This window comes from Loxodonta africana, chromosome 18, assembly GCF_030014295.1.
Source record: "Loxodonta africana isolate mLoxAfr1 chromosome 18, mLoxAfr1.hap2, whole genome shotgun sequence".
Lineage (NCBI taxonomy): Eukaryota > Metazoa > Chordata > Mammalia > Proboscidea > Elephantidae > Loxodonta > Loxodonta africana.
This window is the reverse complement of record NC_087359.1, coordinates 71,605,320-71,618,666: the sequence shown is the minus strand read 5'-3', so window position 1 is coordinate 71,618,666 and position 13,347 is coordinate 71,605,320. Positions and strand designations below refer to the sequence as shown.

Here is a 13,347-nt window from a genome sequence, read left to right as displayed (position 1 = left end):
AGCAGGAAACTCTGGAGAGAAGGTGTCAGACTAGGAAAGGTGCTGGGGTACACAATGAATAGACAGTCTGCCAACCTAACTTTCCAAGGCGCCCTAAATGAGAAATCAGTTTAAGAATCTCTTTCATTTCCTCTCTCCCTGTTGCCCCTCCAAACAAACAGATCTAGATCTCTTCTGGGCTTCTGGTTGGTGACTGGAATTCCTCAACAGGAGGCAAAGCTTTTCTACCTTCCCACGATTTAGAGAGACAGGATTTAAAAAGCAAATACCTTGGCAGGGCCTTCAGTTTATAGCAAAGGTTGAAAATGACTCTTGACTATTTTGAAATGGGTAAGGGAGCTCTTGGGTTAGGGGAGGGTGTCATCTGTGGGGAGACTGCTTCCCAATTTCAAGTAGAACCAGCTGCTCCCCTCAGCCGAGTGCACGCTGTGCCATGAGGTATTTTTGTGGGTGTCTGAAAAGGAACGCTTTTCTGGGCAGCCCAGCTAGCAGATGTGGGGCAGTGGGGTGGGCTGTGGTGAGCCCCAGATGCTGGGATGGTGGGATTCTAACCCTGGGAGCAAGAGCCAGGCAAACAGCAACTGGAGATGGCAATGGAATGAGGGGCCTATGGCCTCAGAGCAGGGAAAGCCCTTTAAACTTCTGTCACTTGGACCCTCCCCTCAACACTGCTCCTCGGACTGTGCCGTGGTTTGTACCGGGGTCCCCTGTGAGGGGTGAGACATCCTGGTGACCTGTGAGGAGGCAAGTGCCTGGAGACGGTGCTCAGACCATGTTGCCCGTACTAGAAACGCCTCCCTTTAGAGAGAAAGCAGAACCGAAATAGGAAACCATTACCTCTCCCTTGGGTCACGGAACTATTTCCAAACACTTAAAAAAGTACAGTGAGCCTGTTTCATAGACATATTCAACTCATTAATGAGGAAACCCAAAAGATCATGGAGCTGGTTTAAAAGAGGGCATGAGAAATTGATATTGTCAGTGGGAAAAAGGGTGCTAGAATAAGATTGCAAAGTTAGATACAAAATTAGTTAACATCTATTTTAAAAAAAGAAACGAAAAAGTTGCCACCAAGTCAGTTCCAGCTCCTGGTGACCCCGTGTGTGTCAGAGGAGAACTGTGCTCCGTGGGGTTTTCGGTGGTGGGTTTTTCAGTAGATCGCCAGGCCTTTCTTCCAAGGCCTCTCTGGGTGGACTTGAACCTCCAACTTTTTGGTTAGCAGCCAAACGGGTTAACCGTATAGGGGAATAAAACTGTAACGTCTGGGGTCATCTTTTCTACCAGACAAAAAATCACCTGAAACGTGTCTCTAACTTACAGAGCCTGAGCCCTCATCAATAGCAAACAGTAAGTCAAATGAATTACTTTGTCCTACACGACCCTTAAGCGGGCTCGTTAGAAAATGGTTTAGTATGATTTTGAAAAGGCATGCAATAATCTTTTTGCCTTATTTCTGAATTATTTTTGCCCCTGATGATTTTTGTTAACGCTACCGTGCTGAGGAGGTAGGGTGAGGAACTGGGGAGCAGGCTGGAAGGGGAGCGGGGAAACTTGAGCTCTCGGGGGAGAGGCTGCAGCACTCAGTGGCTATCAGAGCATCCTGGTTCTTCCGCTCACTAGCTGTAGGGACCCTGGGCAAGACATTTAACTTATATGAGACTCAGTTTCCTCGTCTGTACAACAGGAGTAAGAATGCCTGCCTCTCAGAGCAGTTGGTGAGGATTAATGCTGGCCTTGATTTTGGAGTCCCTGTAAAAAAGCTTTTCTATGGCAGAAAAAACAAGTCGAAGATAAATGACAAACTAAGGAAAATATTTGCAACAAAAAATATACCAAACCCATGAAGAGTTCTTTTGGGTCAATTAAAAATAGGCAGACACACCAATGGGAATGTGAGCAAAGGACGTAATTCGAGCACATCAAAAAAGCACCATAAATGGCTGAACAACGCCGTAAGTGGCTGTACAGATGGTTCATGCGTTAACTGAAAGGTTGGAGGTTCTAGTCCACCCAGAGACACCTCAGAAAAAAAGGCCTGTGATCTACCTCCAAAAAACCAACCTTAAAAAACCCTAGAGGAACGCAGTTCTACTTGACACACGATAGGTAAGCGTGAGCCAGAGCCAACTAAATGGCAACTGGCTGTATTGATTTCACAATCCATTAGTGAGCCATGAGCCACTGCTTGAAAAACACGAGTCTGGATGGTCTGTAAGAGCTGGGTCCTGGTGAGGTCACAGGGAGAAAGTGACAGGGACCTGGGTAGCTGGCATTCTACCCATGGAGCCTTAGGGAGCCAGTTGCCATGGAGACGAGTGAGACAGTTTACCCTGCTTTGATGTGGCTAGGTGGCAGAGGAAACAAGCCAGGTTATCAAGCCTGTGGGCCTCCCCCTTCTTCCTGACTCCACCTCCAACAGGGTCACCCACGGTCTCCACTCTGAGTGGGCAGGAAGCCTCATATCAGTGCTGCTGGGTCCTATCAGGCTCAGCCCTCAGGCTCAGCCCAGAAGTTTACTGAATATTTACTCTGTGCACCCAGGGCAATATTTGCCTGCAAGGAATTTATCTGTAATCTTGAGGGGCGCCAGAGGGCATCATATGTGCATGAGTTGCTCTGTAATTTACAAACCACACAAACCTCCTGATAACATCCTGCTCAGCCCACACTGCTGTGGGGAGGAGGGACAAGTAGCATTATTCTCAGTTTATACATGGGAAAACTAAGGCTCCGAGGAGTTAAAGTTTTCGCTATGAGTTGGGATCGACTCGACGGCACTGGGTTTTTTGTTTGTACCCAAGCTGTAAAGTCAAGTGTGAGAGAAAGAGCGTGAGCCTTGGTATAACAAAGACCCCTAAAACCAAAAAAACCAAACCTAGTGCCGTCGAGTCGATTCTGACTCATAGCGACCCTATAGGACAGAGTAGAACTGCCCCACAGAGTTTCCAAGGAGCACCTGGTGGATTCGAACCGCCGACCCTTTGGTTAGCAGCCGTAGCACTTAACCACGATGCCACCAGGGTTTCCACAAAGACCTCTAGACAACGAAAAAGGGAGGCAGAAGAGCTGTTGCATTCTGATGGTGGTGTTGGTGAAGAATATCGAACATACCACGGACTGCCAGAAGAACGAACAAATCAGTTTCAGAAGAAATACAAGAGTGTTCTTTAGAAGTGAGGAGGTTGAGACTTCGTCTTGCTTACTTTGAAGGAAAGCAAAGACCAATCGCTAGAAAAGGACGTCATGTTTGGTAAAGTAGAGGGCCAACGAAAACGAGGGAAACCCTCAGTGAGGTGGACTGACGTAATAATTGCAACAATGGACTGAAACATACCATCGATCATCGAGACTGTACAGGACCAGGCAGTGTCTCATTCTGTCGTACATAAGGTCGCCAGGAGCTGGAGCCGACTTGATGGCAACTAACAGCTCAAGATAGTCTAATTTGGGGACTGTGATACCTTTAGAGCTGGGATTAGCACGTTAGCAACCGTTGTCTCTGCGTCAGCTTGGCGCCTTATAAGAGGAAAACAGTTGACACGTTTTGGCTGCTTGCCTCACCTCTGCCCAAGAACCTTACAACGTCCTTAGCATGGACGCGTCCGTGTGTCATTAACTCGATGCCAATTCTTGCTCGATAACACAAGTCCTGATTTTCAAGCCTCCTCTGTCTTCATAGCCAGCTGCTCCGTGAGAGTGGCCATCTGTTTACAACTTTAAGAAGGCAGATGACGCTTAAGTGGGCAAACAAGGCTTGGAGTATGAAGAGCTTGGAATGCCTCGGCAAGGAACTGGAACTTCGTTGTGACAGCTTGCTGCCTGCCCGCCCTACCCTGCCAGTATGCATGCTTCACGCACGTGGGGTGGCCCCTCTTGGTTTCCTGGGGGCCGTGGTCGTTCAGTGGTAGAATTGTCACCTTCCATGCAGGAGACCTGGGTTTGGTTCTGAGGCAATGCACCTCATGAGCGGCCACTACCCACCTGTCAGTGGAGGCTTGCGTGTTGCTGTGATGCTGGATGAGTTTCAGTGGAGCTTCCTGACTGAGACTAGGAAGAAAGGCCTGGCAATCTACTGCCAAAAATCAGCCAATGAAAACCCTATAGATCACAATTCCAATCCCGTTATGCGTGAGGTCACTACCTTTTGATTTCCTGCTTGCTAGAACCTGACACAAGAATAAGCCAGGCAAATTTTTTGTTCAGCCCTTGGGCCAGCCTTGGTCTAAGAAAGTTGTTCCTCTCTGCTAAGATGACCAAGGAAGGGTGTGAGCTAAGATTAAAGGGGGAGGGGCATCTGTGAATTCCAGGCTCCCTAAGTCAGCTTCCCTGGGGAACTGAGGAGTGGCCCTGGGACTGATACAGCACCCTCCCCTCCCCCTGTCTTGCAGGATCCTGGGAGAGATTTCTGACCTCACAGCAAACATCAGCAAATGGGGAGTAGGCAGTACAATTTCTAAGCCCAGCTCAAAGGAGTCACCTTGCATAAAGGTTTATGTGAGCAAAACCTCTCTCCACATTGCAGTGTTCTAATTTGTTCCCAGCTCAGGCCCAGCCCCACCAATCCACTACCCCTAAACCCACAGCCCATAATAGGCAGCGGGGTCCATTATTGAGAAAGGCCAAGGAGGGGAAAATGGATGGTTGTCTAAGGGTGGGGATGTGCTCCATCTCGTGATCATATGCTCCTCTTAGGAACTGTTGGTATCTTGGACATTCAGCACCAGCCAGTCAGCTCTAGAAACAACTCTCTGTGGGTCAGGGCGTGCCAGGAGGCACAGATGTCCTTCTAAATATCCACCACTAACGCAGCAAATGGCAAGACGACATGGAGGCAACATGGCTGATATGAGGCAGCTACCAGCTCTAACTGTGCCACAATCCCAAAATGAGTCTATTAAAATATCCTAAGATAAACAGAGAGGGCAGTGGTGGTTCAGGGGTAGAATTTTTGGCTTCCATTCAGGAGATTCGAGTTCCATTCCCAGCCAATGCCCCTCAGGTGTAGCCACTGCCCGTTTCTCAGTGGAGGTTTGTGTGTTGCTATGACGCTGAACAGATTTCAGCAGAGCTTCAAGGCTAAGATGGACTAGGAAGAAAGGCCTGGCAATCTACTTCCAAAAATCAGCCATTGAAAGCCCTTTGGATCACCACAGTCTGATCTACAATCCACCATGGGGATGGCGCAGGACCCGGGCAGGGTTTGTTCTCTTGTGCATGGGGTCACCATGGCTCGACAGCAACTAACAGCAACAACAAGATAAGCAGATACAGAAATACGAGATTTTAGAGAAGGTTCCTTGTCACGGGAGCTAAAGGAGAAGAGAGCTTCAAGGAGAAAGTTGTCAACAGTATCAAACACTCATAAAAAGCAAAAACCAAGAAGTCAAGAAGAATGACAACAAATTGAGCTGTTGGGCTGTGTGGCTGGGAAAACATTGGTCAGCTTTGGGAGGGGAGTGTCAGGGGGGCTGTGGGATTGGAAACCGATGGCCTAGCTTTTTGAGCAAATCGGATGTGGAGGCAAGAGTAGTCTCACAGCCCCCTGCTTCCAGTAGTGTGACCAGTTCTATGTCCTGGGTAAATAGAGGCAGAATTAGGGTGAAGGAATGGGCCAATCGGGTGCTGATAAATGGTAAATGACAACAGCAATGAGGTCAAGAGAATATTTTGTTTGTCCATGTGTTTGCTTAGTGGTTAGGGGGATTAGGGAATATCAGTTTGTCTCCATGACAATATCAGATTGAGGGGCGGAGGGGTGGTAAGGGGAACATTTCTCTGTAATGCATATGAGCCGCTTCCAGATGGTATCCCAAGTCCTAATAGTAATAGTCACAGTTTCAGGGACTTTCGTATCAAAATAAACATAACATTAGCTTCCAAACATGTGACAATCACATAGAATAAACATCAAATGAAAGGCCAAAAATCAAAGCAAATTAGGTCACAAATGAGACTAGCATAAACTGGTAATTTTCTGCCATTTACTAAACAAATCACCACCCATCTGTCAGTTTGCTGTACTGTGGTGGCTTGTGTGTTGCTGTGATGCTGGAAGCTATGCCACTAGTATTTCAAACACCAGCAGGGTCACCCATGGTGGACAGGTTTCTGCAGAGCTTCCAGACTAAGACAGACTAGGAAGAAAGGCCTTGTCTTACTCATCTAGTGCTGCTATAACAGAAATACCACAAGTGGATGGCTTTAACAAAAAGACATTTATTCTCTCACAGCCCGGTAGGCTAGAAGTCCGAATTCTAGGTGCCAGCTCCAGGGGAAGCCTTTCTCACTTTGTTGGCTCTGGAGGAAGGTCCTTGTCATCAGTCTTCCCTTGGTCTGGGAGCATCTCAGCGCAGGAACCTCAGGTCCGAAGGATGTGCTCTGGTCCCAGCACTGCTTTCTTGGTGGTATGAGGTCTCCATGTCTCACTGATCGCTTCTCTCTTTTATATCTCAAAAGAGATTGGCTTAAGACACTACCTAATCTTGTAGACCTCATTAATATAACTACCACTAATCCATCTTATTACGTCATAGTGAAAGGTTTTACAACACATAGGGAAATCACATCAGATGATTAAATGGTAGACAATCATACAAGGGAATCATGACCTAGCCAAGTTGACAGATATTTTGGGGGGATACAATTCAGTCCATGACAGACCTGGTGATCTACTTGTGAAAATTAGCCAATGAAAGCCTCATGGATCACACAGAACATTTTCTGACTCACTTTCTTTGATCATATCATTAGGAGGGATCATTCGCTGGATGGAGACATCATATTTGGTAACGTAGAGGACCAACAGGGTGAAGGAGACCCTCAGTGAGATGGATTGGCACAACAGCCTCAGTGATGGACTCAAACATGCCAGCGATTGTGGGGATGATGCAGGACCAAGCAATGTTTTGTCTGTCATACATAATAAGGTTTCCATGATTTGAAGTTGACTCAACAGCAGCTAACAGCAACTAAGCAAAAATCAGGGCCTTTCTGTTTAGGTTGTTGTTGTTAGGTACCATCGAATCAGTTCTGACTCATACCAACCCTATGTATAACTGAACAAAACACTGCCTGGTCATGTGCAGTTCTCACAATTGTCACTATGTTAGAGTCCTAAAAAAAAAAAAATTTTTTTTTTTTTTTTTTAGAGTCCATTGTTGCAGCCACTGTGTCAATCCATCTTGTTGACGGTCTTCCTCTTTTTCGATGACCCTCTACTTTACCAAGCATGATGTCCTTCTCCAGGGATTGGTCCCTCCTGATAACATGTCCAAAGTACATGAGACAAAGACTTGCCATCCTTGCTTCTAAGGAGCATTCTGCCTGTACTTCTTCCAAGATATATTTGTTTGTTCTTCTGGCGGTCCGTGGTATATTCAATGTTCTTGCCAACACCACAATTCAAAGGCATCAATTCTTCGGTCTCCCTTACTCAGTGGCCAGTTTTCACATGCATATGAGACGACTGAAAATACCATGGCTTGGATCAGGTGTACCTTAGTCCTCAAAGTGACACGTTTGCTTTTTAACACTTTAAAAAGGTCTTTTGCAGCAGATTTGCCAAATGCAATGTGTCTTTTGATTCCTTGACTGTTGTTTCTGTGGGCGCTGATTGTGGATCCAAGTAAATAAAATCTTTGACAACTTCAATCTTTTCTCCATTTATGATAATATTGCTTATTGGTCCAGTTGTGAGGACTTTTGTTTTCTTGATGTTGAGGTGTAATCTATGCTGAAGGCTGTAGTCCTTGATCTTCATCAGTTAGTGCTTCAAGTCCTCTCCACTTTCAGCAAGCAAGGTTGTGTCATCTGCATATCGCAAGTTGTTAATGAGTCTTCTTCCAATCCTCATGCCCCGTTCTTCTTCATATAGTCCAGCTTCTCAGATTATTTGCTCAGCATAGAGATTAAATAAGTATGGTGAAAGGATATAACCCTGGCATACACGTTTCCTGATTTTAAACCACGCAGTATCGCCTTGTTCTGTCTGAACTGCTACCTCTTGGTCTATGCACAGGTTCCTCATGAGCACAATTAAGTTTTTCTGGAATTCCCATTCTCCGTAATGTTATCTGTAATTTGCTATGATCCACACAGTCAAATGCCTTTGGATGTCAATAAAATATAGGTAAATATTTTTCTGGTATTCTCTGCTTTCAGCCAAGATCCATCTGATATCAGCAATGCTATCCCTGGTTCCATGTCCTCTTCTGTTTATAAACCCGTTGCCGTCGAGTCAGTTCCGACTCACAGCGACCCTATAGGACAGGGTAGAACTGCCCCATAGAGTTCCCAAGGAGCGCCTGGTGGATTCGAACTGCCGACTCTTTGGTTAGCAGCCATAGCACTTAACCACTATGCTACCAGGGTTTCCCTTCTGTTTATAAAGTTGTCTCTAAATCCCAGCCTTGGCTCTGAATTTAACAGAAGGGATTTCCTTCTTGCTCCCAGCTCATACCTAGTCCAGCGTGGTGGTCATGATGACATCCAGCATCCTGGCCCTGCTCCCTGCCAGCCTCTCCTGGAGTTCTAAGTGATTATTTCCAAGCTCTAACAAAAAAGTTTAACAAAAAAAAGTGTCCGCCCCCTGAGTTCCTCACTCCCTGCAGAGTCAGCCTTTGTTTAAACTCTTGACCATGACTGACAGAGAACTGAATACATATTGTAAAGGAACTGTTTTCCAGCTACAGGACTAAGTTAAGTTGCAGAAAAAGGGAAAAGTGTTTGGCTCATTTCTTCTCAGCATGTTTGAAAACACAGGAGAGAGTGGTAGAAGGGGCTGGGAGGCAGGGTCTGTGGTGCAGACCCAGGAAGGAGTCAGCCTTACAGACCAGGTAACATGGCAGTCACCTGAGAGAGTCGGTGGAAACAGAGGCAGAGATGCGAAGCTGAGGTGGAAAGATGTGGACGCTTTTGCTGCCTGGCCTGTGCTGAGACTGCGCTGAGGCTGTGGGATGTGAGAGGACACGTAGGACCCTGAGAGGGGAGCAGCTGGGCTGCATGACACTCGGCCAGCTCCCAGGATCCCCTGCCTCAGAGGAGCAAACCCTGGCAGGGTGGGTGGAGCCAAGGTGAGGCCTCAGAATCATAGACTGTTAAAGGCCTCAGAGCCCTCTGGCCTAATCTGCCGCTTACAAGGAGACCTAAGGCCCAGCAATAAAGTGACCTGCCCAAGGCCACACAGAAAAGCCAGAAAAGAACTCAGGTTTCTTCCTTGGGTGTTTCACCCTCAATCTGTTTTCTCGCCAGGCTGCCCCCGAGCCTGGGGATGAAGCTTGGGAAGAGTGGCTGAGAGGTTGGCCCTTAGGAAATTGATGCAGCCAGAGAGGCTGAGGAAATCCAGAGGGGAGCAAGGCCCAGGACAGAATTGGGGGGTTGTCGGCTGAGGTAAAAAAAAAAAAAAAGATAAGGGTGTTTCTTTGAGGAACACATGAAACAAAGCGCCAGGCACACAGGAGGTGTCTGTCAGCTTCCTTCCCCCAGTTTCTTAGGAGCCTCATCCAGGAGCTTATAACTTAGTCTGGGCTCCCTGTGAGGCACAAGGAAGTGCTTGCTGAAGGAACAAGTAAACCCGTGAACTGGCTTCTTTTTTCCCACAGGAATCTCCTACCAGAGGCTAGTGAGGGCTGAGCAGGGCCTGCCCACTAGGAGTCAACGCAGCTCCACTGTGTGAGTGCCCTTGGGAAAGGAGGGAGGGATGGAGGAAGGAGGGACAGAGGGAGGGACAGGGAGGCTGGGAGGCAGCCTTGTGGGTAGGTGGAGTCCCCGCTACCCTTGCTTTCCCTCCATAACCGCACCTCCTCCCACCCCAGCTACAGCCATATTAATAATCACTATCATTTAACTGGGGGACATTGGTGGTTCAATGGTAGAACTGTCACCTTCCATGAGGGAAACTCAAGTTGTGTTCCTGGGCAATGCCCCTCATGCATGGCCACCACCCGTCTGTCCATGGAGGCTTGGGTGTTGCTTTGATGCTGAGCAGATTTCAGGAGAACTTCCAGACTAATAAGGACTCGAATGAAAGGCCTGGAGATCTACTTCTGAAAATCAGCCAGTGAAAACCCTGTGGATCACAACAGTCTGATCCACAGCCAGTTATGGGGATGGTGCGGGACCAGGGAGGCAGCATTTTATTCCGTTCTGCGTGGGTACAGTGGTTAAGAGCTCAGCTGCTAACCAAAACCTCGGCAGTGTGAATCACCCAGTCACTCCTTGGAAACCCAATGGGGCATCTCTACTCTGTCCTATAGGGTCACTATGGGTTGGAATCAACTAGACAACAGGTTTGGTTTGGGGTTGACAGTTACTTAACGGCAACAGCAACACATCAAAGTTAACGGCACTTCTATCACAGGGCTCTTAGCCAGGGTCCATGAACAAATGGGCTTCAAGGGGCCTCAGAAGTCACTGGTAATGTTTTATGCATAGATTCATTTTTCCGGGCTGAGGGTTCAGATCCTTAAAGGGGTCTGAGGCTTTAAGAAAAGGCTAACCCCAACCTACCAAGCACCAGGCATGGTGCCAGGTGCTGGGCACACATTATCTTACTTTGTCTCAACTTTTCAGATGAAAAAACTAGAGATCAGAGAGGTCAGGTAACTTCCCCCAAATCACACAGCTAAGTGTCTTACTGGAAAGCCCAGGATCTTTTCACGATGTCTTTCTGCACACACACACACACACACACACACACACAACACCTGAAACAATTTCATAAAATGAAACGTACCCTGACCGTGTACGATGCACTTTGTCCTATTCTATTCTACTTCATTTAACAAGATTTATTTCATTACCCACTAATGGGTGCCACCGGCAGTTTGGAAAGCCCCAGAGAGAGAAGCCTATCCTGAGGACTCTCAGGCAGCTCTCTGGCCTCCGCGAGTGGGCTGGGAAACGACAGTCAGCCCCAGTTCCTCTCCCTCCTCTGCCCCAGGTTTCACGTCACACTTCACGTCATTGAGCAGATATCCCTGGAGCTCCTCCTAGGTAAACAGACACCCAAACAACAAAAACAAAACCTGCGGTTGATTTTGTGAGAGGCAGGATTTAAAAATCCTGTGCCTCCCTCCGGTTTCGGTTTCGTGAGTAGATAAGACTCCCCGCCAGGGACTGAGGCGGGCAGGCTGGGGAGGAATCTGGTCTGGGAGTGATCCACACCTTTGGGCACTTCCTGCGCTCCAGGCACTGTTCTAGGTGCTCATTTAATCCTCATGGTATCCGATATTTCAGATAAAGAAAGAGGCAGAGAGAGGTGAGTAGGAAGAGAGGTTAGTAGGTGGGGCGATCAGTTCATTTTCACCCATTGCCGAGAGACTTTATGTTCGTCCCAACTCATAGCGATCCTATAGGACAGAGTAGAACTGCCCCCTGGGGTTTCCAAGGACTGGCTGGTGGATTCGAACTGTTGACCTTTGGTTAGCAGCCATAGCTCTGCGCCACCAGGGCTCCTGGGCTCGCCCTCAGTGTCTTTGAATCAAGAGTGATGGCACCTTCTTCCGCAGAGAAAATGTGCAAGGCCATGAGGTCAGGGACCCATTAGTCTCATCCTAGGATGGAGCCCGTACCCAGCACACTTCTGTCTGTCATCCATCCATCCATCTATCTGTCCATGGAGAGGATGGATCAGGTGCTCACAAGGGCTAGCAGCCCAGTAAAGGGTTGATTATGCACGCTAAGCTCCCTTTTCTTACAAATAGAGAAATCAAATGCCATTTCTCCCAAAAGGATGGGGACTCTGCCACACACCGATGTTGTCTCTGTGCCCTGGAGACTGGAGAAAACGCTACCTGCTGTGGTGCTTCTTTGCACTGTGTTTACAAGTAGCACAGAAATGTGTGTGGGTGTATGTGTGTGTATGTGAGAGAGAGAGAGCACCATCCATACTAAAGTATTCACGGATATAACACTGTGATAGCTCTGATTCACTTTGGAATCACACGGTGAGGGAGGGAGTGGTATGGGGAAGTGAGAAGGGCCATGTGTGGATAGCTGTTAACTGGGTGATGGACACCTGGGCTTCACTGTTGCTCTTAGTGTTTGGATATGTTGGCAATGCTCCATAATTTTCCACCCCCTCCCCTCAAAGCTTGATGCTAGCCCATAATGTGGCTTTGGGCAAATTAGAATACGCATCCCCTCTGAGCGGAGGAGGAGCACTGGCGGTGCAGTGGTTAAGCATTTGACTGCTAACCAAAAGGTTGGCGGTTCGAATCCACCAGCTGCTTCTTGGAAACCCTATCGGGCAGTTCTGCTCCATCCCATAGAATCGCTGAGTCAGAATGGACTCGATGGCAATGGGTTTCTGAGCGGAGGAATGAGATGCAGCCCTGCCTTGGCACCCCTTCCTCGGGCAGATGCCACCCCACGCCAGGACCCTTGCTGGAGGAGTGGTGTGGACCACCCGCCCAGGCCACACTGCAGGACAGTGTGTGGCTGCCCTGCCCCCACCACACCTCCCAAGGAAAAGATCACCTCACTTAAAATCACCTGTCCAAAACACAATCCCGGGTTTGAGTAATCTCGCATCCTGTAGGAAATAGATTGAAGTAAGAATTAAGGTGAATTTTGTGTTAAAAAGTTAAATTCAGTATTGAAAAGGTCTTTGAAAACTTGGGCTAAAAAATGTTCAAAAGCAGACGCCAAGCTTTCCCCTGGGAGCTGGGACCCCTGAGCCCCAGGCCTCGGGTCACTTCCTCAGGCCCTGCCTGGGCTGTGGGGAGGCCCAGGCCTCAGTGAGGCTGAGCACCAGAGGGCGCCACGCGTGGGACCACCCCTCAGTGTGCTGTGCAGCCCTCCCCAGGCATCCACAGCGTATGCCCTGTGCCCCCAGCACCGTGCTATTGCTGAACCCAGTGGAGGTGCAGGCTGAGTTCCTTGCTGTGGCCGACAAGCTGAGCTCACCCGGACACTCGCCCCATAGTGCCTACATCACTCTGCTGCTGCACGCCTTCCAGGCCACCTTTGGGGCCCACTGTGACCTCCCAGGCCTCCACTGCAGGCTGCAGGTACATTCTGGGAGCCCTGGGGCCTAACACTGTCCCCTCCCCATGGAGCATGTCTCCAGACAGATGGAGCCCTTCCGCCGCTGCACCTCAGTGCCACAGTCTCCAGGGTACACTGCCCTGCCCAGAGGGCCATGGTGGGCCAGTGGCTGAAGGCCTGGCCTCATTGAGAGGGTTTCAGGCTGCTGGGTCCTGACCAGGACTGGGTGGCAACCTGGGGCTGGGCATCAATGCTTGGTGCCTCAGAAGATGGCTGGGCTGAGTGGGATGTAAATAAGCTTGGGACTGAAGCCAGAAATCCTGAGTTCTACGTTCCTTGCCCTCTCTGGGCTCCTGTACT

At 48.6% G+C, this 13,347-nt stretch overlaps 1 protein-coding gene across 2 annotated transcripts in view; it reads left to right on the top strand.

The window, feature by feature from the left end:
• Window positions 1–13,347, top strand: part of PIK3R5 (phosphoinositide-3-kinase regulatory subunit 5) — a 103,121-nt gene that overhangs the window by 74,285 nt on the left and 15,489 nt on the right. For both annotated transcript variants that reach the window (XM_064271772.1, XM_064271771.1), the window contains exons 6-7: window positions 9,600–9,669; window positions 12,836–13,010. In XM_064271772.1, the coding sequence (XP_064127842.1) occupies window positions 9,600–9,669; window positions 12,836–13,010 (245 nt within the window). The remainder of the gene's footprint in view (window positions 1–9,599; window positions 9,670–12,835; window positions 13,011–13,347) is intronic.